The 22,320-nt window shown below is 41.1% G+C and overlaps 1 protein-coding gene across 2 annotated transcripts in view; it reads right to left on the bottom strand.

The window, feature by feature from the left end:
- The window catches only part of KLHL29 (kelch like family member 29), a 405,364-nt gene that overhangs the window by 236,915 nt on the left and 146,129 nt on the right, over positions 1 to 22,320 (bottom strand). For both annotated transcript variants that reach the window (XM_056343947.1, XM_056343948.1), the window contains exon 3: positions 15,287 to 15,592. In XM_056343947.1, the coding sequence (XP_056199922.1) occupies positions 15,287 to 15,547 (261 nt within the window). In that variant the 5' untranslated portion in view covers positions 15,548 to 15,592. The remainder of the gene's footprint in view (positions 1 to 15,286; positions 15,593 to 22,320) is intronic.

The raw sequence follows: 22,320 nt of genomic DNA, 5'->3' as shown, positions 1-22,320 counted from the left end.
TCCAAAAAATCAAGATGCGTACAAATTGTACCTCAGGCAGCTGGAAATGGAAGCGTGCAGATGAAAACAGGGCAGGACAAAAGGATATAACCATAGTCTTGGAATTTCCCCAGTCCTGGCAACTATCACAGGTTTATTGAGCATTCATTAGAAGAAAGCAGTAGTATTTTCTACTCAATGCTGTGGCGAGGAAGGAAGTGAATAGAAGTTTACTAAGTCAAAAAATAATTGTACAGGTAGTGAGAGGTGTTTCTACTTCAACACTTAATAGATAACATGATCTTTCATACCAGCTGCCAACATCCATCCAAAAACTAATACAATCTTTTATTTCCAGATCCAAAAGAAAAGATAAAAATTCCCTGGCAACAGGAACATCTGCAGAGCATATTCTTCATTCTGAATTCACCAGCGACTAGTGGCCTGTATGCAAAACCATGATAAAGATTTCTGAAAAACAGCTGAAACAACTCCCTAGAAGACATACTTCTAGACACCCTTAGACTATGTATTTCTGTTTGTAATGGGAAAGTGAGTACATAAACTGTTTTAGTTGCTGCGACAGTTTACAACAGGGACAGACCACACTGTCTTTAGTGCACAGGTACACAGGCTGAAAGAATAGATGAAGTGGAGATTTGTTCGTGCTCCTTATTCTTGAGATACAATTCAGTCAAGTATGAAATGGTAGAGTCAAGTAAAACCAATTACACTTGACTCAAACACAAAGCCACCCCGGTAACTAGAAAACTAAACAGGGCCAGGACCTGTTATATGGCTTTCAGGCCAAATGACATGGCCTGGCCACATTCACAGGATTATATACTTTTGCTCTCCAAAACAAGGTGGCTATATCCAAACTGCCGACTGGGAACTGCTGCTGGCCCTGGCTAATCCCCAAGCCATGCCTGGGAATTGTTTATGACAGCACTAGCTGGTCCAGGCTGAACGCAAGGCAGAGCCTGTGCTAACAGTTTAATGGTATAGATGGTCAAGTTCCAGCTCTTGGGCCCGTGCCCTGGCACCGCTTAATCTACTAGCGTAGACCTAGCCAGAGGCAGTTGTACTGTGAGCAGAGCTGGCTGGAAAACAGACACACAAAAAAAGAAATGAGTATCTGACCAAATTCAAAACCTCTATGCGTTTTCATGATTCCCTTCCTTATTCTTATAGTTGTTTTTCTTAAGTTTTGTTTTCAAGACAGCCTCATTTCCTTATAAATGTTCTATTTGCCAAAACCGTAGAAGGTCAAAATAGTTGTGGTAAGTGCTGAGTGTCTTTCATTTCTTTCCTATGATTCAGCGGTAGTTGCCAGCAAGCTATGGCACTTCCAGTATGGTCAGATATGCTGTGGGAAGTGTCAGAAGAGTTTAAATCAAGTGTCTGATGGAAAATGGGGGAGAAGGACAAAGATGTCAGGAGTGAAGTAAAAAGGTAAAAAGGTAAATTAATAGAAGCTTGGATTGGTCCACAAACTTTGCAGCATTGCTCAAGTTTTGTTTAATGTTTAATCTCCTAGTTCAAAAAGTTGGATGCAAGAAGGCATGCTGCTCAACAACTGCTGCAACTGCCTCACCTCTCTCTGGTTTGAACCATCTGCTTTGATCCATATCACCAGAATGACCCATTTGCTGCAAAGCAAATCTGCTTCCTTGCCAATGGGTCACAAGGCTAAGTAAGGAAGATTGGCTTTGCAGACCTATTGCCGAGGTCAAGGTAACTTCCATAACCACCTTTGCATGGCAGTTGGCACCTCCCTGTTCTCTGAAGGAAACATTTTAAGAGCCTAGATCGACTCTTCTCAAAGACTCCTCTCCACAGTTGTTTGCAGGCTTTCACTACCAGAGGATAATCCAAATGGTTTCCTTGGAAGGGGCTCTTAAAAGCCACCAAGTACCTCCCCTGCTTAGAGCAGGCTAACACTACACTGGATTGCTTGGCGCCTTGTCCACTCTGGTTCTGGATAACTTCAGGGTATGTAACAACATCTCTGAGCATCTGTGCCAGTGCCTGGCTACTCTCAGTGTAGAACAATTTTTTCTTCCTTTCTAACCAGGACTTCATTTGTGGACTTTTGTGTGCATTGCCCTTTGTCTTTCTGTTGTTTACCCCTGAGAAGACTGTCCGTGTCTTCTCCATCGTTGCCCACTAGAAAGCTGAAGAGAGCAATCACATCCCCCTCAGCCTTCTCCAGGCTGAGCAAACCCAGTCCTCAGCCTCTCCTCCACCATGGGCTTTGCTGCACTATTGTATAACTACCCAGCACAACCTGAGGTGCAATATGGCCCCACAGGTAACAGAGAAGGAACACAAACTGAAGTGGTCAGCTTGGGTCCGTCTGGATGAACGTATAGGTGTCTTGCTCTACTCTTTTACTTCTGGTGATTTTTAAAGTGTCCTTTCTCACTCCACCCTGTTCATTGCATCAGAGTGTGCTCCAGTCTTTACAGAGCACTGACACTGAACTTCTGCTGCCCTGTCCCTTTACAAAGCAACCAGTGATGGAAACAATGGCAACTTACAGGAAAAGTCAGGAATTACCTACATAACATGAAAATGGAAATAAAGATGGATCTACTGAAAGACTTGAAACAGCTGTACAATCCATAGCTTAGATGACATCTAGCAAAACTGAAATAGCATTATCCTGCACTGCTCCAGAGCTAAATGTTACTGTAAAGCAGTTCTTACTTCTAAGCAGGCTGAAAAAACAAGGTGAATGGTACTTTTGTATGTGGCAAACAAAGTATCTGTGATCCATATCTTCAAAAACTGTATACATGTGCATATCTTAATCAAAGCAACACATCTGAGATAATTACGCATGTGCATGATGACCTTAAAAGTCATCAATTCTACACATCAGACAATCTGGTCACAGGAAAACTACGAGAAGAATTACTGTGAGCAGAGGACAAAATGTTTATAAAATAGAGTTTAAAACTTCATAAGCAAGAAGGCAACCAATACACTCAAATTTTCTTCTATAATCCAGCTTGAAGAACCTTGCAAAGATAAATGCTAGACCTTTAAAAGCAGGGATGATACAGATAATTAACAGAGGCTTAGAAAGATAATACTGTCTCAAATCCATGTGGGGTATAACTATTGCTCAGCTTTTGAGGAAAAGGAAGATAAATTATTTAGTCTTACTCCATCCCAGCATGAGGCAGAAATTCTAAAGGAAACAAGCTGTTCAAAACCAAAACTGCGAGGACTATGTCAGGATAGGAGCTAGGCCCAGAAGACCTAAAATAAATCCAAAGTTCTAGTATTTACTGGCCAATGAGGATTCTGGGTATTGTTTAAAAGCAAACTGACAGCATCCTTGCCTTGTGAAGTATGCTGAAGTGGTGATTCAATTCTAGGATGATGTCAGGATTGTATCATACAAGGCTTTTGGTCAGAAGGGTCCTCTGCAGATCACATGGTCTGCTCCTGTTCAAAACAAGGTGAACTCTGATGTTAGATCAGTCCAGCTGAGCTTGAATTGTTTCCAGTGGAGATTCTGCAGCTGTTCTGAGCCTTTGCTCTAGTTTAGGACACTGTGTTTAGGTTTTTTTTATTCTTTTCCTTGTATGTAATCAGAATTTCTCTTGCTACCATTTGTGCTCATTGATGCTCCTTTCACAGAGCACTTCTGAGAAGGATCTGTCTCTCTTCTATACACTGTCCCAATTACGCAGGCGTAAAGAGGAATCAAACTCCCTCTGAGCCTTCCCTTCCCCACGCTCAACAGATGCAGCTCTCAGCTTCTCCTTGTATATCTTGTGCTCCAGTCCCCACATCGCCTTGGTGGCTCTCCACTGCAGTTGCTCTGGCAGGTCAGTGCCTGTCCTATGCCTAGGAGCCCAAAACTGGACATGCAGTCACAGAAGTGACAGACGAGCAAAGGTGGCCCTGCTTGAGCAGGGGATTTGGACCAGATGACCTCCAGAGGTCTCTTCCAACCTCAACCATTCTGTGATCCTCCCTGTTCCCATACACTTCTTTTGTTCATTTGATCTTGCTCAGGATTTCCACATTCAGGCAGGATGGCCTCCAGCCATGCCCGCCTGGCTGTGGTATACTGGCTGAGCAACTCCTGTGACATCAGGAGGCTGTCACCGATGAAGTACTGGATCCTCCTGCAGAGTTTTGCACAGCACACTCTTCTTACAAAGACTGGCACCTCTGAAAAAGAATATGGATTTGCAGGGGAACATGTAGTCAAATTATGCCCAGCATCGCTCTTTGGGAGTGTTCCACTTGCTGGCTGACAAATGCACCTTGATGCATTATTTCAGTGCTGTTGAATGCATGGACTTTGTAGAACACTATGTTCCTTTGGGATAAAAGGATAACTTTAATTATATATAATATTGTAATATAAACAGTATATAATCTTAAACATTCAAATTACACAGCCAAAAAAGCTTCTCTTTCCTGACATGTTTGTGTAACAACTTAGGAGTAGTAAATATTATTCACATACTTCTCAGTGCTTTGTTTCAGGATTACCATAAAAGACCTGGGATCATAAAGAGTAAGAAATAGTGCTATGATATGAAGAATTTATTACTAGTTATTATTCATTATTTATACAGTGGGTGCATATTGCTTTATACACAAACACCACTTTACAGACAGCATATGTTTCTCTGCAGAACTTCTCAAGCTTTGTTTTCCAAAGTGAACCAGTTTGGTGACGCTAAATCGTAGTGGGTAACAATGACATACATTTCAACTTGACATGAGCAGAGAACAGCCAAAAACAGAGGAGGCAGACTGACTTCTGGGTGAATTCAGACAGTCAGTTCCTCCAAACCAAAGTAAAATGTGCATTTTGTTTGCCGAAAAGTGCCCGTTTCATCCAAGAAGACAGTGTTACAGTTAACCAACTCTTGGGATATTTAGTACTGCTTCCAATTCCAAGAGAAAAGGCAACAAAATAACTCAGGTACCTGCAAGTTTATCCTTATTTTTACATGCTACTTGGAAAAGTAATGGCTGATTATAAATCTTTGTCAGAGCTGCTTCTAGAGAGTGAAACTGACACAGGAAAAAGTGTGAGGAATTCCTTACGTGCTCTCCCCTACAGTACTCTTGCAGGCATTAATGACAAGCCTGAGTTTTGCCCACTCACAAGATAGTGAGTCACTGTATTTCCATTTATGCAGAAGATACCTGCACCGTGTGTTCATTGTTCAGATGGGATGGAGCACGGTTCAGCGTTGCTGATGTAACGTGACTCCTGGCATGACTTCTGTGGCACTGACTGAGCAACGCTCCGCCGAAACAGCACAGGCTGCCTTTGCTTCATGCCATCGAGTCACAATATCCTTGCGCTCCTCTTAAAGGTCTGGGCACTTTTTCAAGAGGATTTTCAGAATTGTAGACAGGGCAGTGGTGCTGCTTTAATGTCAATTTGGAGCGTCAGCTCTGGCTGATCAGAGCTTCCCGGTATGCACAAAGCTCATCAGCTTGTGGCCAGCGTCTGCAGGTGCAGCATTCTGCAGTATAAGGACCAGAGAGCAGAGCGTAACGCACTGTTTATCACTCCCAGGGCCAAATTTATTTTTATGTCTGTCAGCTTCATAGACAACTGCTCTATCAAGCAGGAACTCAAGACTCATAGAAATCACAGGGAGAGGTGATGCTTGCCTGACTTCTATTTCTTTTTATTCATGTGGTTAATTTAGATTCTATAGGTATGTCAGCGATAAAAGGAAGACTAGGGAAAATGTGGGGCCTCTCTGGAAGGAAACGGGAGACCTGGTTACCCGAGATATGGAGAAGGCTGAGGTACTCAATGTTTTTTTTGCCTCAGTCTTCGCCAGCAAGTGCTCCAGCCCCACCGCCCACGTTGCCTTCGAAGGCAGGGACGGGGAGAATGAAGAACCACCCACTGTAGTAGAAGATCAGGTTCAAGACCATCTAAGGAACCTGAAGGTACACAAGTCCATGGGACATGGTGAGATGCATCTGCAGGTCCTGAGAAAACTGGCAGATGAAGTTGCTAAGCCACTAGCCATTGCATTTGAGAAGTCGTGGCAGTCTGGTGAAGTTACCACTGACTGGAAAAGGGGAAACATAGCCCCCATTTTTAAAAAAGGAATAAAGGAAGACCCGGGAAACTACAGGCCAGTCAGTGTCACCTCTGTGATCCTGGCAAGATCATGGAGCAGATCCTCCTGGAAACTATGCTAAGGCACATGGAAAATAAGGAGGCGATTGGTGACAGCCAGCATGGCTTCACTAAGGGCAAACCGTGCCTGACAAATCTGGTGGCCTTCTACGGGTTACAGCATTGGTGGTTGGGGAAAAGCGACTGACATCATCTACCTGGACTTCTGCAAAGCACCTGACACTGTTCTGCGTGACATCCTCATCTGTAAATCAGAGAGGCATGGATTGGATGGACGGACTACTGGGTAGAGAAGGAATTGGCTGGATGGTTGTACTCAAGGAGTTGTGGTCAACGACTCAATGTCCAAGCAGAGACCAGCGATGACTGGCGTTCCTCTGGGGTCAGTAATGGGACCGATGCTGTTTAACATCTGCGTAAGTGACACGGACAGTGGGATCAAGTGCACCCTCAGCAAGTTTGCTGATGGCACCATCCCTGGGAAGGGATGCCACCCAGAAAGACCTTGACGGGCTTGAGAAGTGGGCCTGTGCAAACCTCAAAGTTCAACAAAGCCAAGTGCAAGGTCCTGCACATGGGTCACTGCAATCCCAAGCACAAATATAGGCTGGGTGGAGAATGGATTGAGAGCAGCCCTGAGGGGAAAGACTTGGGAGGTGTTGGTTGACGTAAAGCTCAACATGAGCTGGCAGTGCAGGTCTGCAGCCCAGAAAGTTATCCATATCCTGGGCTACATCAAAAGAAATGTGATGAGCAGGTCAAGGGAGGTGATTCTCCCCCTCTACTCTGCTCTTGTGAGACCCCACCAGGAGTACTGCCTTCAGCTCTGGTCGCCCAACATAAGAAGGGCATGGACCTGTTGGAGCGAGTCCAGAGGAGGGCCATGAAGATGATGAGAGGGCCAGAGCACCTCTGTTACGGGGACAAGCTGAGAGAGTTTGGGTGATTCATCCAGCAGAAGAGAGGGCTTTGGGGGAGACTTATACTGGTCTTCCAGTACCTGAATGGGATCTACAAGAAAGCTGCAGAGGGACTTTTTGCAAGGGCGTGTAGCGATAGGAGAAGGGGTAATGGCTTTAAACTCAAAGAGGGTAGATTTAGATCTAGTAAAGAAACAAGTTGCAAATGACTCACAGATTTAGTAAAGAAATTCTTTACTGTGAGGGTGGTGAGGCACTGGAACAGGTTGCCTAGAGAAGCTGTGGATGCCCCATTCTTGGATGTTTTCAAGGCCAGGCTGGATGGGGCTTTGAGAAACATGATCTAGTGGAAGGTGTCCCTGCCCATGGCAGGGGGGCTGGAACTAGATGATCTTTAAGGTTCCTTCCAGCCCAAACCATTCTGTGGTTCTATGATTCTGTTTTGCAAGCAACTTCTAAAATGAAAACTACAAATCAATCAGCAATTTGAGAAAAACAGTACCATCTAGAAAAATGTTATCTGTTTAGAAAACAATTTATTTTCCTTCTGATATGCATTAAATATTTTTTTTTTCAAAATGACCACTGTTTTTCTGTTACTTATAATAAAAATCATGGTATGGAGACATCGCATGTCTGAACCGCTTCTGCAGTCTTCTACAAACTGTTTGCGTCAGGCTACTCTGTACCCAAAATACACCTTAATTCACTCATCCCCTCCCTCAATCATTTTTCTGACATTGCTCTCTTTATGTAATGCCAAAACCAGAAATTACCTAGTTGAGACAGAATCAGCTTTCTTGAAAATAATTTCCAGGGTCTACCTGACGATGTTAAGCATTGACAGCAAATATAATAGCAAACCACCAAGTGCTTCCTTGTGAAATTCTTTCTGTAAGTTATGTTTGATGGCAATATGTTCCTAAATGACAGAAACAAACCTTAAGATTTTACGCATCTACAACTCAGATAACATACCCTCCTAGAGAAGTACTGCTCCTTGGAAATAAACCCTCTAGTAATCACCACGAAATCATGGGCAGGTTTTATTTAGCCTGACAGGAGGCTGGGACAAATTTTCTAATGAAACACCCATGCCTGCTGAACGGCAGAAGCATATATTCTGCTGCATTTTTAATGGATAATCTGCAACTAATACACATGAAAATGAAGGAGCGATGAGAAAGAAATCAGAAAATAAAAAGAACTAATTTCAAAGACTCAAGCACTTAAATCCTGGCCAACACACTTTTTGTTTAGATTACTTTTACCACTGATATTTATCCCTTTTGGAAGTCAAGATACTTTTTGATCCAAGTGCCAAAACCTAGAAATATTCCTTTTTCTTTATCCAAAGCTGTCATGTCTGTGACCTTGTAAGTATTTGGCTATGTCAATTAGTGCTTCAGAAATGCTGCCTTTCATCTTCAAATGAAACTGGGCCTAGAAACTGGCCAGACCTCTTAGCTCTTTCAACAGATGATAAACACATTGTGAGTCAAAAAATCCAAGCAGGTTTTTATGACTTTATAGATTAATTAACATGCCAGGGCTTTCAGACCATATTCAGCCCAATAAAGTACCTGCAAAAGTGGACAAACTAAACCCACATTTTGTATGTTTCCATTTCTACAATGTTAAAAAGATGTAAAAATACATCTGAGAAAAAATATGAAATCAGATGGTAAGGTGAAGTGGCAGATCATCAGCACAATTTAAGCCCTCTCTAGGGCCACAGACCATTAAGAATAGCCTTCTACAGAGGAGCATGAAAAATGCCCAAGGTGTCTCTCCAGTTTGTTTGAAGTGAAGAATTTGTTCCTCTACTTCATGCCCTTCAACATGTCAGTTTTGGAACCCACCACTGATCTCACTTTGCCCTCTTGTCCCTTGGTGGTACAACTACCTCCCAGGAGTAACTTTTTCGTGGTAGCTTAATACAACTGCTTCAGCAGAAGTCATTGCTGAGTTCAATTCACAGAGATTTTCTGTTAATTTGTAATTAGGAAAGAAAACAAACCAAAAAGTCTCCAGAGTCAATGATCAAATCTCTCTCTGTCTCCTCCTCTCATTCCTGGTACAAGCTCTCTCCATTCCTCAAAAGCAACTCTTAAAAATTATTTGAGGATACCAGGAGGTATATTGATAAAATAAAAAAATTAATATACTTATTGTGGTACACTCTGCTGATTTCACCCTAGCTGGGCTGGTGTGACAGCATGTCATATCATATCAACCATACATTTTGGCCGTCCTTCCTTGCTTGCAGACCCCTCACAGAAGCACAGTCTGGAAGCTGCACTCCAGTTCAATGGTGTGTCACCCCAAAACGTAAATTGTGCAAAGCTTATTGAACTTTCAAACCTAGAGAACCAGAAGAATGTGATTTCCATGCCAGGGAAAACCTGTCCTTGTCTTCTGTTACAAACCATTGACTGCTACGTACTCTGAGAATTGCTCTGATTTCCTATACATCCATTTAATAGACTGTCATAATTAGAGCTTCATATGCACCTGAAGTCTCTGCATAGGTGCGAATGGGCTTGCATCTCATTTGCCAATGAACCTGGACATTACTGTATTTTAAAAATTTACCCATAGGTAAAAATATGCTCCTGGAAAAAAAAACAAAACAGTTGCACTATTTGACATCCAGCAACTGAAGCCTCCCTTACCACCACAATAATTTGCCAGAAGAATCAGGAGGATCTTCAACACAGCTTTTGCTATTAATGCTGGGACATTATGGGCTAGACTGCTACATCATGTCCAGATCAAAGAATTAACAGTGTAGTATCTGAAATGGTGACAAAAATATGACAACTATCAATACCAACCCTCAGGGAGGTGGAAAAGTAGCTTTGCACAGAGAAGCTGGAAGAGCAAATCCTATATACTTCATCATTGCATGTTTTGACTTTTTTTCTAGCAACTGTTGTATTCCAATATTTATAATCTCTCTCTTTATGCAAGCGTCTTATGTTTTATAATAAAAAGAGTACATAAATTTCAGTTACCATTGCAGAGCAAATTGTTGTATGTAATTAGTCATGTACAACATAAGGCGTAACTTGAAAAACAATTCATGTTTATTTTTCCTCTGCTTAATCAATATTTTAAATATTTGTGGAAGCCATACACCAGCTTAGCAAATCATCACCTCTGAAGTGAGAGAAAGAGAACAGACAACACAAATTCTGCAACATACAGCAAATCATCTGCATATGGCAGACTGCTGTTGAGGGAACTGCATTTTTTTGGACCATAAAGGGAAGAAGCATATAACATTTTACTTCTGTGACGTTCCACTTTATTCTAACTGTGCATTCCTCAGCCATACTGACTTGTTTTTCCTTTAACACAAGAATCTTCTTCCCTCCCCACTCATTTTTTTAATGCTATTTAGATGTAGTGATGCATGGCAGCAAAGATAGTGGGGGCAATTTTTACCCCAGCAATACTTGCCTGACTTTCCAGAGAGGTTAACAAACTCTTTACCATCTCTGCCTTATCTCCCACATCATAATTGTGGCTAACCGCAGTGGGATAAAAACGACAGTAGGCAAAACCACACAAGTCTTAAATGCTACGGGAGTACTGTAAGTACAGCAGACCAGGATCACATCTCAGCTATGCTATTTAAAGACTGGCATTTTTATAAAATTTGTCATAGGTTTAACCTTGAGAATAACAAATCATTAAGTGTGTGGGGGCTTTAGAATCAATTTATGTTCCAAGCAAAGGGTTTTTAAAATTAAGGTTGAAAAAAAAAATCAGATCTTGCCTGGTGTTGCACAGATTCTGTTGATGTATCAATCTTTTCAGGCATTTAAAAATAATATAGAGATGATAAAAGTAAATGTTCTATAACCAAAAAATCTCTTGGTAATAAAATTTCAAATTACAGCCCATGACAACACTTCTAAATTGAAGCTGTGATACAGGAGCTTTGATGGAGAAAATTGTACAAGTAACTCGCAAAGTAATTCGGAAAAGCAACAAAGAATGAAGGTGCTGCTGAGATGAACAGAAAACATGGCTGGAATGATGTGCAGAATCCTTAAATGAATTTTACACTGTTTTGTTGCCAATATCTTAAGCAGTGCTGCAGTCTTATATGGATGTCTTTGATAGCATCCTTCTCACTGAAGGAAAAAAAAAACCAAAAACCAAACCACACCGCACACAGACGAACCCAAACCTGAGCTCAATCATCATACATGACTGGGCTCTGAGTGTGACAAATTGATCTGAATGCAGCAGTTTAATGGCAGGAATTGCCCTCTCCTATGGACTACTTCGGGTATTCAAGGGGTTGAGGAAGTATCTCCAGTGAAGGATTCATCCCTTCAAACTGCACTGACTCTGGGTGCTGGTCTGTGGCCCAAAGCTTTGGGTACAGCACCAGAACAGAAAAGCCAAAGTGAGTAAAAGAGCTGGAACTTCCCTCACAGTGACACAAAACGAGCAGAAAACCAATAATCCCTACCTGTGAGTGCCTCAGTTTCCCTCTTGGATGCTGGGAGTGTGACATTAAACTATTTCTTACAGGAGGCTGAGGTTTAAATAGTTTTTCTGATGTCTTCTGGCAGCCTCTGATGAAATGGGTTGCAGCAGCGCAAAGTATCATCGCGGGTTTGTTCAGCCAAGAATAAAGCTCAGGAAAATACAGCTTTTTTTGTTTAAATAACTCAGACCAAACATCCGTAACCACTTAAATGTGGCAGATCCACTAAGTGTGATTTGTACTAAAGCATCTGTGGTAAGAAGGTTACAGGTACGCTTTGAGAATAAATTTCAAAGGTCTGCAAAGTATAATTAGTTCTAAAGTCCTCCTACACATTAATAATTAGCAATAAAATCCTTCTAAAGTCCTCCACAGGAAGACGTAAAACCTCTTCCAGAAGCATAAAAACACAGACCAAAACCACCCCCTTAGAGTTGCTGTTACATACCTTAAAGCTTTCCCTCTGAAGATGGTTTCACCTCTCCAACACTTGATCTGATCAATTTTTTCTCTCCCTTCCAATGCTTTTTGTGTTCATACCACATAACTGGGGGTGAAATCTTTAATCTTACATACATTTACATAATCATTTAAAGACCAGATGGTTCAGCCAGACTAGACAACCTAGTGGTCCTTAAAACTATCGAAAAATTCCTTGACCCGTTCCATCACCAACGCAGCAAGTTTCACCATCCAGTTACATGTCAGAGAGAAATGAAGTTTCTTCCTCTGTTTTGAATTTCTCACCTTAGGATTCAGTTAACAGGGAGCTGAAGGACAGGAATATGAGTAGTTTCTGCCAATACAAGTATCCAGAAGACAGATCTTGTCAAACAGACTTCACTGCAGCCTTTGACAAGATTATGATTCTGTTTGATCACATGTAATGGAGGACGATGACACATATATGCATTTTTAATAACTACTGACTTAGCATTTTGGCAAAACTCTGGAGCAATTATTACCTGGGCAGACATGTGAACAGAAGGGGTTAGTTTTATCACCATGCAAGAGAATGGTGAGTCTGATGCTGAAAGGATGCATATGGTTTTGGTACTTACAGAATCAAAGCCAAATGAAGAACAAAGGGGATGCAAAAGAGACGCAGTCATTTGGAAGCTACTAAGACCAGTACACAGCAGTAAACTAGAGGACCCAAGGACCAAAGGTTTGAAGACAGACTAAACGGTTTATAAAAAAAGATGAAAAAAACTTTTAACTGGGAGGATAATTAATTAGTAGGAACACAAAATGAAGGGAGATGGACAGTTGGCCTCTATAGTCTGAGACCTTCAAACTAGCTCGGAAGATACACTAAAGTCAAAACTGGTAACTGGATGACAGAGAATCCTTTCTGTCATCAGCGTGGAGGAACACTGCTGGCTACACCCATCTCTTTGGACAAAGAGACAAAGAGAACCAGGTTCTCAATCTTCTTGCTCTGTAACACCATGATACTTTATTTATTCACCATATCATGTCTTGTGTGGGGCACCTCCTCGGCACTGAGTTTAATGACATCTGCCATAACATTGGGGAAAGTTCAGACTGCAGAAGGGCAGCTAAGCAATCAAATATCCTGCTCCCAACCACAAAACACAACTAAGAAATTCAGCTTAAGATGACACCTGCCCCCAACAAGCTGGTAACCCATAAACGTGCTCACAAAAAGACTGCAGAGGGTAGTCTGTGAACTCTCAGCTCAAGGCAACTTGGCACATTCCCGTTTAAATAAACCAAGCGACCGCGTTATTCTTCTGACTTGTGATTTCCTCATTACACAGATTTAATTTTTTATGCCTAACCATTAGCTGGATTCTACAAGGGAAAGCCACTGGCTGGTTACATTGCTAACCACAAGTGTAAATCTGCTGTGTGTAAAGGACAGAGACAGAGTCAGGCAGGGTGAACATGAGTATGTATGAGCACCTGATGGTTTTTTCCTGACAGTGCTTCACATCATTAGTTGGAAGCTTGCTAGGCACCATATCCTTACATCTCTGTTCATCTTACCTACCTCACTTCTTTTTCGAAGTTTTTGTCTCTAGTGCATGCAATTTTGAATTTTTTAGAGCTGTTTAGCTGATTCTTGGCAGAGTCTGGGGCAAAGACTGTATGCATTTTTACACATTTATTTTATGGGAGATTACACAGCTGATTAACAGTTCTCTGAACAAAAAGCGTCCCATGTTACCTCCATTCTTGTCTATTTATTGCTTTTGATCTATTCATGCCAAAACATTCTTACTAATGAAAGTCATCAGAAAATTGTCTAATAAGGTAATTTAGAAGACAGTTCACATTGAGCATATGATCAAAAAGGCATTTAACTTGCTGTTCCTGCCTCCTCTCCCTCAATAAACACATGGTTTACTGGCACTGCTACGCTTCAAAATGGTTCTGAACATCTGGGAGAAGGGCTGAGCAGCTCCAGACAATTGTTGGACTCTAAGTAGACCCACGAACAAAGGTCATGATAAATGAAATGACTGCTTTGGCTCCAAAATTGCCTCAATTATCTCCAGACAAAGCATGATTGAAATGCATCTATCGTGGATAGCATCTGGAGAACCCTAAATATGTTTTGATCAGAATCCGATTGGCTTCTTTCAAATGAAATAATTTGAAGATGTCATGGAAAATTTTTAAAAACAATCACACTGTAAACTTTGGCCTAATGTTTCCTTCTGCAGCACTGACCTTGTTTTTCTACAGTGTGAAAAAAAAATCAATATAATAATGGTATTGCAGTAAAATTTCAGCTTGCTCTTGGCTTACTTTAAATAACTTTATTGTCTCCTTTCCCTCTGTCTGCGTCTGCTGTATTTGGCACTTGCAGTTATTAAAATGAAACCAAGTTGAAAGAAAATGTTAAATATCATAAAAAGAAAACCAGCAGTGCTTCTGGCTCACTTTGCTAACGCTGTGGTCACCTTTGCAATTTGCCAGGGTTTTCTACTCCCCAGCTGTTCTACCTGAATTTGCATGCAGAAAGAAACCCCAGCTTTCTACTGGAATAACAACTTGTATGTTGCAGATTTAAGAGCCAAGTGTTTTTTTTTAAAAAAAGGAACAGTCACCTTCTTCCCTCCGATTACATATTAGAACAAAAAAGCCCAATGGTTTACTAGGATTTCAATTCTTTGCCGCTTAACATTTGCTTACTCCTTAGTGTGCATTTCTGCACAAATGAGAGAGCCTGGTTATAGGAGTCCCACTGTTACACTCCAACCTGCCCTAGGAATGAGGTTTTGAGAACCTTATAGGAAAGTACCAAATAAAGAGAAGAAAAAAACCACCATTCAGCCAAAATTATGCCCTTTAGTTACTTCCCACTCCCTCTGGATGAAAACCACATCCACTTGTTGTCAACCACAGCTCTGCCTTGGTCAACAGACAAGAAGAGTATTCCCAAAAGCAGAGGTGGGAACCACACGTTCCAGGGAAAGTAACAGAAAGCCCAAATGTAGGCAACGATGAAAGGAAAAGAAGCATTTTCTCTGCCTGGGCCTCTCAGCAGCATGGGCACCCTCAGTCTCGGAGTACAAAAGACCTACTCTAGTGTATGCACAACACACAAAAGAATAAAAAAGACATAGAATGCCCACAGAAAATATTTTTCCCTCCCCTTGGTTATATCATGAACACAGATTTTGCAAAGGGGCAGATGAAGGTCAATCTCTAACATCCTTTCAACACATCAACCCCAGGGAAAAAAAGCTAAATTCTTACTTTGGTAGTTGAAGCTGGAGACGAGTTGGCCACCAGGCTTGTGATCACATCACTGTTGACGGTGGTGCAAGTGGCAGTGGCTGGGGTGGGGAGCCGGGAGGGGACGATGGGCAGGGGCAGCAGCCCAGGGCGGTTGTTGCTGTTGGTGCTCACGACGCTACTGCAGTTGGTGCTGCTGACATGGTTGCCGTTGGAACTCCAATCCCGGCGATCCCACCCGGCCCGGTAATCTCTTTCAAACCGGCTGTGGTGCCGTGACATCTCGATGGAGGGCAGCTTCTTCTCAAAGGGAACTCGAGAGTTTGCCTGAAAGATTAAAACCAAAGAGGTGTTAGGAATAAGGACACGGTACAGCGATCACACACTACAATCACGAGGGCGAGTCCCTGCCATGCCTCCTCTGCTTCAGGAGAGCACTGTTTCTCCTCTTTTCCCAGCTAAACATCAGGAGGAGGAGAGCGGTGTAGCCACATATATTAATTTAGAACACAAATTTGTACAAGCATGTGGTGGAGAGACCAGCCCCTCAGACCCGAGGAAACACCATCTGCCCAAACTCTCTAGCAAAGTGACAAGCAACAGCAATCACGAAAAGCTGACTTAGAAGGAAATCACCATTCAATCTTCTGACAGCAGAAAAATGTTTCCAACAACTCTGTCTTGCAGTTTTCTCAGCAGCCAGATGATTGCTGTAGCTCTTTTGCGCACCTGATGTGTGACCAAGTATTAATCCTGAAGATCAGAGGGAGAAATACCTATCTGCTAAATCTACCTATTGCTTCTATGTTTTCAAAGACAAATAGTGCTTGACGTAGCCCCCATCCCCTCCTTCTTGCTTGATATTCTCCCTGGAAGCTCCTACAGGAATGCTTCACCCTGTGATGCTGAGCTTTCCACAGTGTGGCTGCTCTCCAGGGCAGGCCAACATGTTCTCTTTCCTCCCGTGCCTCTGGCTAGACTTAAAACACTTAATATACCTAAGATGATCAAATGACCAAGTTGCTTTGTGTGATCATCCTGTCCTTATCATTACTTACCTCCTCAGTCTTTGTTATCCATAGATTTTATCTGCCAGGAGCAAGACATCTGAACACAACACTGAGAGTTCAGACTTCCAACATCTAATCCTAGTTCTGATAATTACATGTTATGTAGCCTAGAGCAGTTACTTAATTCTTCCTGCCAAGGTCTCCTAACCTGCAGAATGGTGGCAATAATGCTATTTTCCCAGCAGAGTTGAGAGTAAGTGAAAGTTTACAGCATTTGGAATTGAAGAACAGTATAAATAAATGCTAAATATATTTATTCCCATAAATAAATAATGGGTATCTAAGTCACTGCAGCATCTGATCTATTTTATTTGCATCACACGATCCAGTAAGTTCTTTGTAATAATAACATCAGGTCAGTTGAAGAAATTTTGTTTCACAAATTCTTAGATACAAAACCGGACTGTAAAACCAACTGCTTGTATGGCTGAGGAGGGAGCTGAAACCAAACTCACCCAGAAACCTAAAGATAAGAAACTACTTAAGAGAGATATAACTTAGAAGTGTTATAAACCAGTACGCCTATCAAAAATGTTAAGTTATTCACGTGTTAGAAATAAACAATAACAAAAAAGGCAAATTAAACCAACTATTATGACTAAATAATTAAAGGTTCACCTGGTTCAACAGAGAGCTACTAGCCTGAGACAAAATAAACTGTTCTTATTTAGAAATTCAATAATATGTGTATTAAAAACCCCACAAAATACCCTCCCACAATCATTATCTTCAACAACAGGATGAAGCAGATCTCCCAAGAAGCTGCATTTGCGATGGTTCTGTTACCCCTGTGCAGGAGCGAGCACCTCCAGCGACAGCACATATTGTTGTAGAAGTTGACCACAAAATTAACATTCCGCTTAATCCAACAGAGACAGCTATTTTTACACTGGTATGATTTGATGCCAAGATTTGATTGATGATTTGAGGGTTGATGATTCACTGATATTTACTTAGATTCCTCTTTCATGTATTTTTGTGGCCATCTGATACTTCAGTTCCAAAAGTTTGTTTCATATTTTCCAGGAGACCATGTTGAAACAACAGCTACACACTGAACACAGCAAAAATCAGAGATGCGAGTGCTGTGAAAGATGCTGTAGTGAAAAAGAAACTTTTGTTTTAGCAGAGGTGCAGAAAGCAAGTTTTTCCTCTAGTGGCAACCGTCTGGGAAAACAATCAGTACCTAAAGATAGTGTCTTTTTAAAGGTTAGAAATTCCACAGGTATAAACTCCCTTCCCTTTGTTTTATAAACCTTTTGCAAAGCCAAGCATAAAGGGAGACTGTTAACTGCATGCAAGCTGCAATTTCAAAATATCCTTTATTATTCCTTGTGTTTGGAAAAGCATCTTTTTAAATCTCCACAGTTTCCACCACTGTATGAAGCTATCTTTTTTGACTGTTTGGATGGTGGCTGTCAATTGAATGCCCTTCTCCTTCCAAGCTCCATTAGCTGTATTAGTGTACTTCTTGACAAGGCAACTAGAGAGAACCAAATCACATATCCCCCACCCACCCACACACTTGAGTATATCTGACATTTAATTCAGCGGAGAGCAGAGGCACACATGCACGTAAGTCAATAGCTAGCAGTTTTTGCCACACGATCCAAGACACCATGCCCCCAGCAATTCTACTATCAGATGAGACTGACAGGCAATTACGTCAATAACAAGTAGGAAAAAAGCCTATGACTAAGCCATGCATTAAGAAGTTTACTTAAAACCCACCACCCTCTTCACGAGCAAATTCACTTTTTTGTCCAGCTACTGTATTTCATGGTATTTCCAATAAAAAATAGAAGTCGGCGCTGAACGTCATGGGTTTTTTTCTATGCATTGCATTAAATATACACTGCTTGTTTCAACATGTCATTTTTGGCTGGGTACAAAGATATCTGACAGCAACAAGATGTGCAGAAAAACCAGCGGGGATAAGTATCTAATAAAAGAATATGCAACCACTAGTGCTTGCTATTAATTGCTTAAAATTAGAAACAATAGAAAATGTTCTCATAAATAGCTGCTGGGTGAGGTAAGAAATGGTTTGTGAACAGGCTAGCTATTTTTTAAATATATTTTTGGATCCAGAGTTTATACTTTGTCTAGACTATTTTTGTCAAGGATCATAATCATCACAATAATGCTTTAAACATATTTTGTACTCATATGAGAAACTTCTCCAAGAAAGCGTGTCCCGAGCCAAGCATAATCATCACGTTCCTCTGCACAGAACCTGACACAGGGCAGCATAAACCATCTTGAGGAACAGCAGTGACGGAGGCCAGTGGAAGCCACACACGAACAGCAATGAGGGCAGCAGGCACTGTAATCAAAGATGTATGAGCATTTTCATCCTAACCCAGTTCGTTACCAGTTCCAAAATACTCAAATTTAGGCTAAAATTTTTCAGACATGGATTCTTTGGATTCTTTGGGATTTATTCTTTTTTTTTTTTTAAGAATGAACAAAAAAACCCAACAGACAACCCTGTCTGTTTGGGAAACAGGGAGAAGGAGAAAGATTATACCTAGTGCTTAAAAATACCAGTATCAATAGCTACAATTAATTCATATGTCTTCCAAATTTAAGGGAAGTTTTCCTTGACATTCGTACGCACACATTTTTCTCTTAAATAGCTTTAGGTCCCTCTAAACAGCACTAAGAAGAGAAAGATTTTTATCTTGTTTTCCAGACTTGGGTAACTCCCAGCGCTGGCTGCATGGAAGTCACCGCCCCAGCTAAGCCTTGGCTAATTACCCATCTATCAACCTCAGTTTGGGGGCCAAGTTTTCAGCCAGCACGAAACTCCCCACTGCCATGTCTAGAAGTCAATTCTTGAGCAGATAAGCTTAAAGCTCTCTCAGAAACGCCTACCCCACATCAGAGCCATAAACCCACCACAAAGACATCGCTGGCAATAGAGAGAACGTACGATTCACATATCTCAGAACAGAAGTTCATGAGGAGGCATACTGCATGCTGTTACTGCTAAAAATCACTCTCTGTACAGTTAATTCAGCTGATATACCATCCTGTGAAGATGGTAAAGTCAATGAGACAGGCCTTCCCTCACTCTCTACTCAAGATGTAATCACTGGAGTAGCCGTGTGCCTTTAATCTCAACTAGAAAGGAAATGTGTGTTCTTGTTTGTCACATAGAATCAAAGGATTTCATTGTGCAGCCAAAAGGAACAAAAACTCAGAGGGGAAAAAAACCCCTACCCTACTAAACATACTAAACAGAGAGAAGAGAGAGAAACCCGTAGTTATTACTGGGTGAACTGATAAATTCAAAGCAAAAAGAAGATCAAATTGGTATTAAGGGAGAGCTGTGGGAAAGGCTGTAAGCTAAAGAAGAGAGATTGAGCAACCAGAGGAAAATAAAAATCCCATGACAAATCTGAAGGCAGATTTAGTGATATGGCAAAGCAAACAAAACACCTATCTTGGTCCCCAAAGACCACACCACTGTGGACGTGTTGCAAAACTCTTTCCAAAACACAGCCAGCCCTCTTGGTTTCAGAGAGGGGTTATGCAAAGTACTCTGGAGCCAGGCATGAGGATTACATGTGCACTCAACGCCTTCCTCCCCATTTTAGTTTCACAGTAAGACGGGATTGAGAGGGTAGAAAAGAGAAGAGCGACAGACTAACGAAACAATACTGAATGTCCTTCGGAGGAATGAGAGAGGCATCTCCCCCAGCCCTCCAAGGCCAAAATATGCAACACAGCAGGTGAGAAAGACCATAAAAAGAAGTGACTTTAAATCTATCAGTCTTGAGGGAAAGGAAAATGTGCGAACACCCCTGCTAGAGAAAGTAACTTTTTCTATGACCAGGAGTTTTACAAATGTCTCATATAAACAGCTTGCTCAACAATAAAATTTTCTGCAAAACATGAGCGTCTTTGGGACTAAAATGTAGGGCACCTACACAGATGACTACCTCCAGCCTCCAAATTTACCCTCAAAACTCTGGCCATTTGGTAATCCTCCTACTTTCTTCCTTTAAAACCACCTTCCTCCTGGTACTCATTTTTCACCGCATCTCTTATGCAAGCTCCGAGCTAATTTGTTCCTTGTTTCCACAGCTTCCACATACATACACCGAGGCAAGAAAAAGACCAGAGGCATTTGAGATAGCAGTGTGCTAACTACAGGCCTCTTACCAGGTTCAAACAGATCATTGCGGCAGATTTATTAAACTTAAGTGATTAACATTTCATTTTATGCTCGATACATTTAAACACAGCCCTTCTTCCCCCAAGCCCAAAACACTCACTGTACTGCAGAAAAAATGTTTCCTATTCATGTCCCTCTAAATGACAGTCTGGTTCGAGCCTTAGAGCAGCATTTTCCTTGCTCTCCACGCTTCCCTAGTCAAGGTCTCCTTAAAACGCCTGTCCTCACAGATATGAATATAAGGAAAAAAATGGGCTTTCAGCCAGTCTGAAGTCATAGAATCAGATTTCTTAGACTGTTAGTCAACTTCATTAAGTGACTTCAAAAATAAAGGTCAGCCTTTTAATTTACATTTTTCCTGGGTAAGCATTTGTTTCTAAATTTACCTTTTAAATAATAACATTAGAGAAATATGATAGGCAGGAGAGGTTGGGAGACAGCACAATGGAAGTAGATACACGGTCATTAGGGAAATGGAAGAAAAGAAGGAAGAGTCTGAAACATTAAAATAAGCTAAATAGCCTTACGTATTTTCAGACTGGATGAACGGAAACAAAGATGAAATAGACTGTTAGAGAGCTTCAAAAGCAGCTAAGTGCATGTAAAGCCTAAGTATTTTATGAGATTCACACAAAAAAAGATGAGGAAGAAGAGAGAGATTTGCTGTAATCAGATCTAACATGAAGAACTGTAAGTGATAAAGAAGATGTCTAAGTACCTAAGCTCGAATGATTTCAGATAGATGCTGCAGGGGAAGTGTTACTGATGCAGTTTTATCAGAGTGTACCAACACAACAGCCTCTTCTGAGGCACAGGGCTGAAGACACAATTTATGCATACGGCACCAAAATCACCCTGAAATATATCATCGTTACCATAAATTATGGATATAACTTAATAGTAAGGTCATACATGCACACATATTACACACATGTACATGTGTCTTTAAGAAAATCTTGCAAATAAAATAGGGTACCAGTAGATAGGGCAGCTTCAGGAGCTGCTCTTCACTTCAGAAGTGCGATAAACAAAATGTTTTATTCGAGCTCAACATTATTTATAACCTAAAAAGACTTTCTTAGACACATATGGAATCACTGTTCTAAGCCTACATGGATCTGACTAATCCATTTTCACAATTTTTACTTCTTTTTTTTTTTTTTTTTTCCATTTGGGTGACTTCATTCAAAGACTTCTTTGTTAGACAAAGGCAGTAGGAATCCAATCAAGAGATTCTGTAAAGCTGAACTACAAGCGGCTGTGTAGAAAGATAAGACCCAGAAATATTTGAGGGGCAAGGAAACAACTTTATTATCAAGCAAGGTCTACTTTTGTAAACCCCTGATTTACTCTTGTAAACAGTTGTAAAGCTCTTGTAAAATCCAAGACAAGGCAGAGAGACTTGAGCTGCTTTGCTACAATCAGATTTAAAAAAAAAAAAAAAAAAAAAAAAAAAGACAAAACCCCAAATCCTAACCCTGTAAGTGATAAAGGAGCAGTAGATTTGAGAGATTATATAGGATTTAATTTTCCAAATATATGCAGCAGGAGGCAAAGCTTTGGGACATACTTAAAAAAAAAAAATCAGGGCAGCAACACAACAGTGTCTTCAGTGGACAGAGCTCACTATGCAAGAAGCACATATCGTTTTGCTTCTTTGTCTCAAAATATTGTAGAAAAGTGTTTACACTTATTATTTCTGAGTACGTAAGATGGATATGGAAATCTCTCTAGATGAGCAAAAAAAAAACCAAACTACACTATATAACTGAAAAAGAACCAGCCACAACGAGAGTGAAACC

Source organism: Falco biarmicus, chromosome 6 (genome assembly GCF_023638135.1).
Source record: "Falco biarmicus isolate bFalBia1 chromosome 6, bFalBia1.pri, whole genome shotgun sequence".
Classification (NCBI taxonomy): domain Eukaryota; kingdom Metazoa; phylum Chordata; class Aves; order Falconiformes; family Falconidae; genus Falco; species Falco biarmicus.
This window is presented reverse-complemented; position numbering and strand designations above follow the sequence as displayed.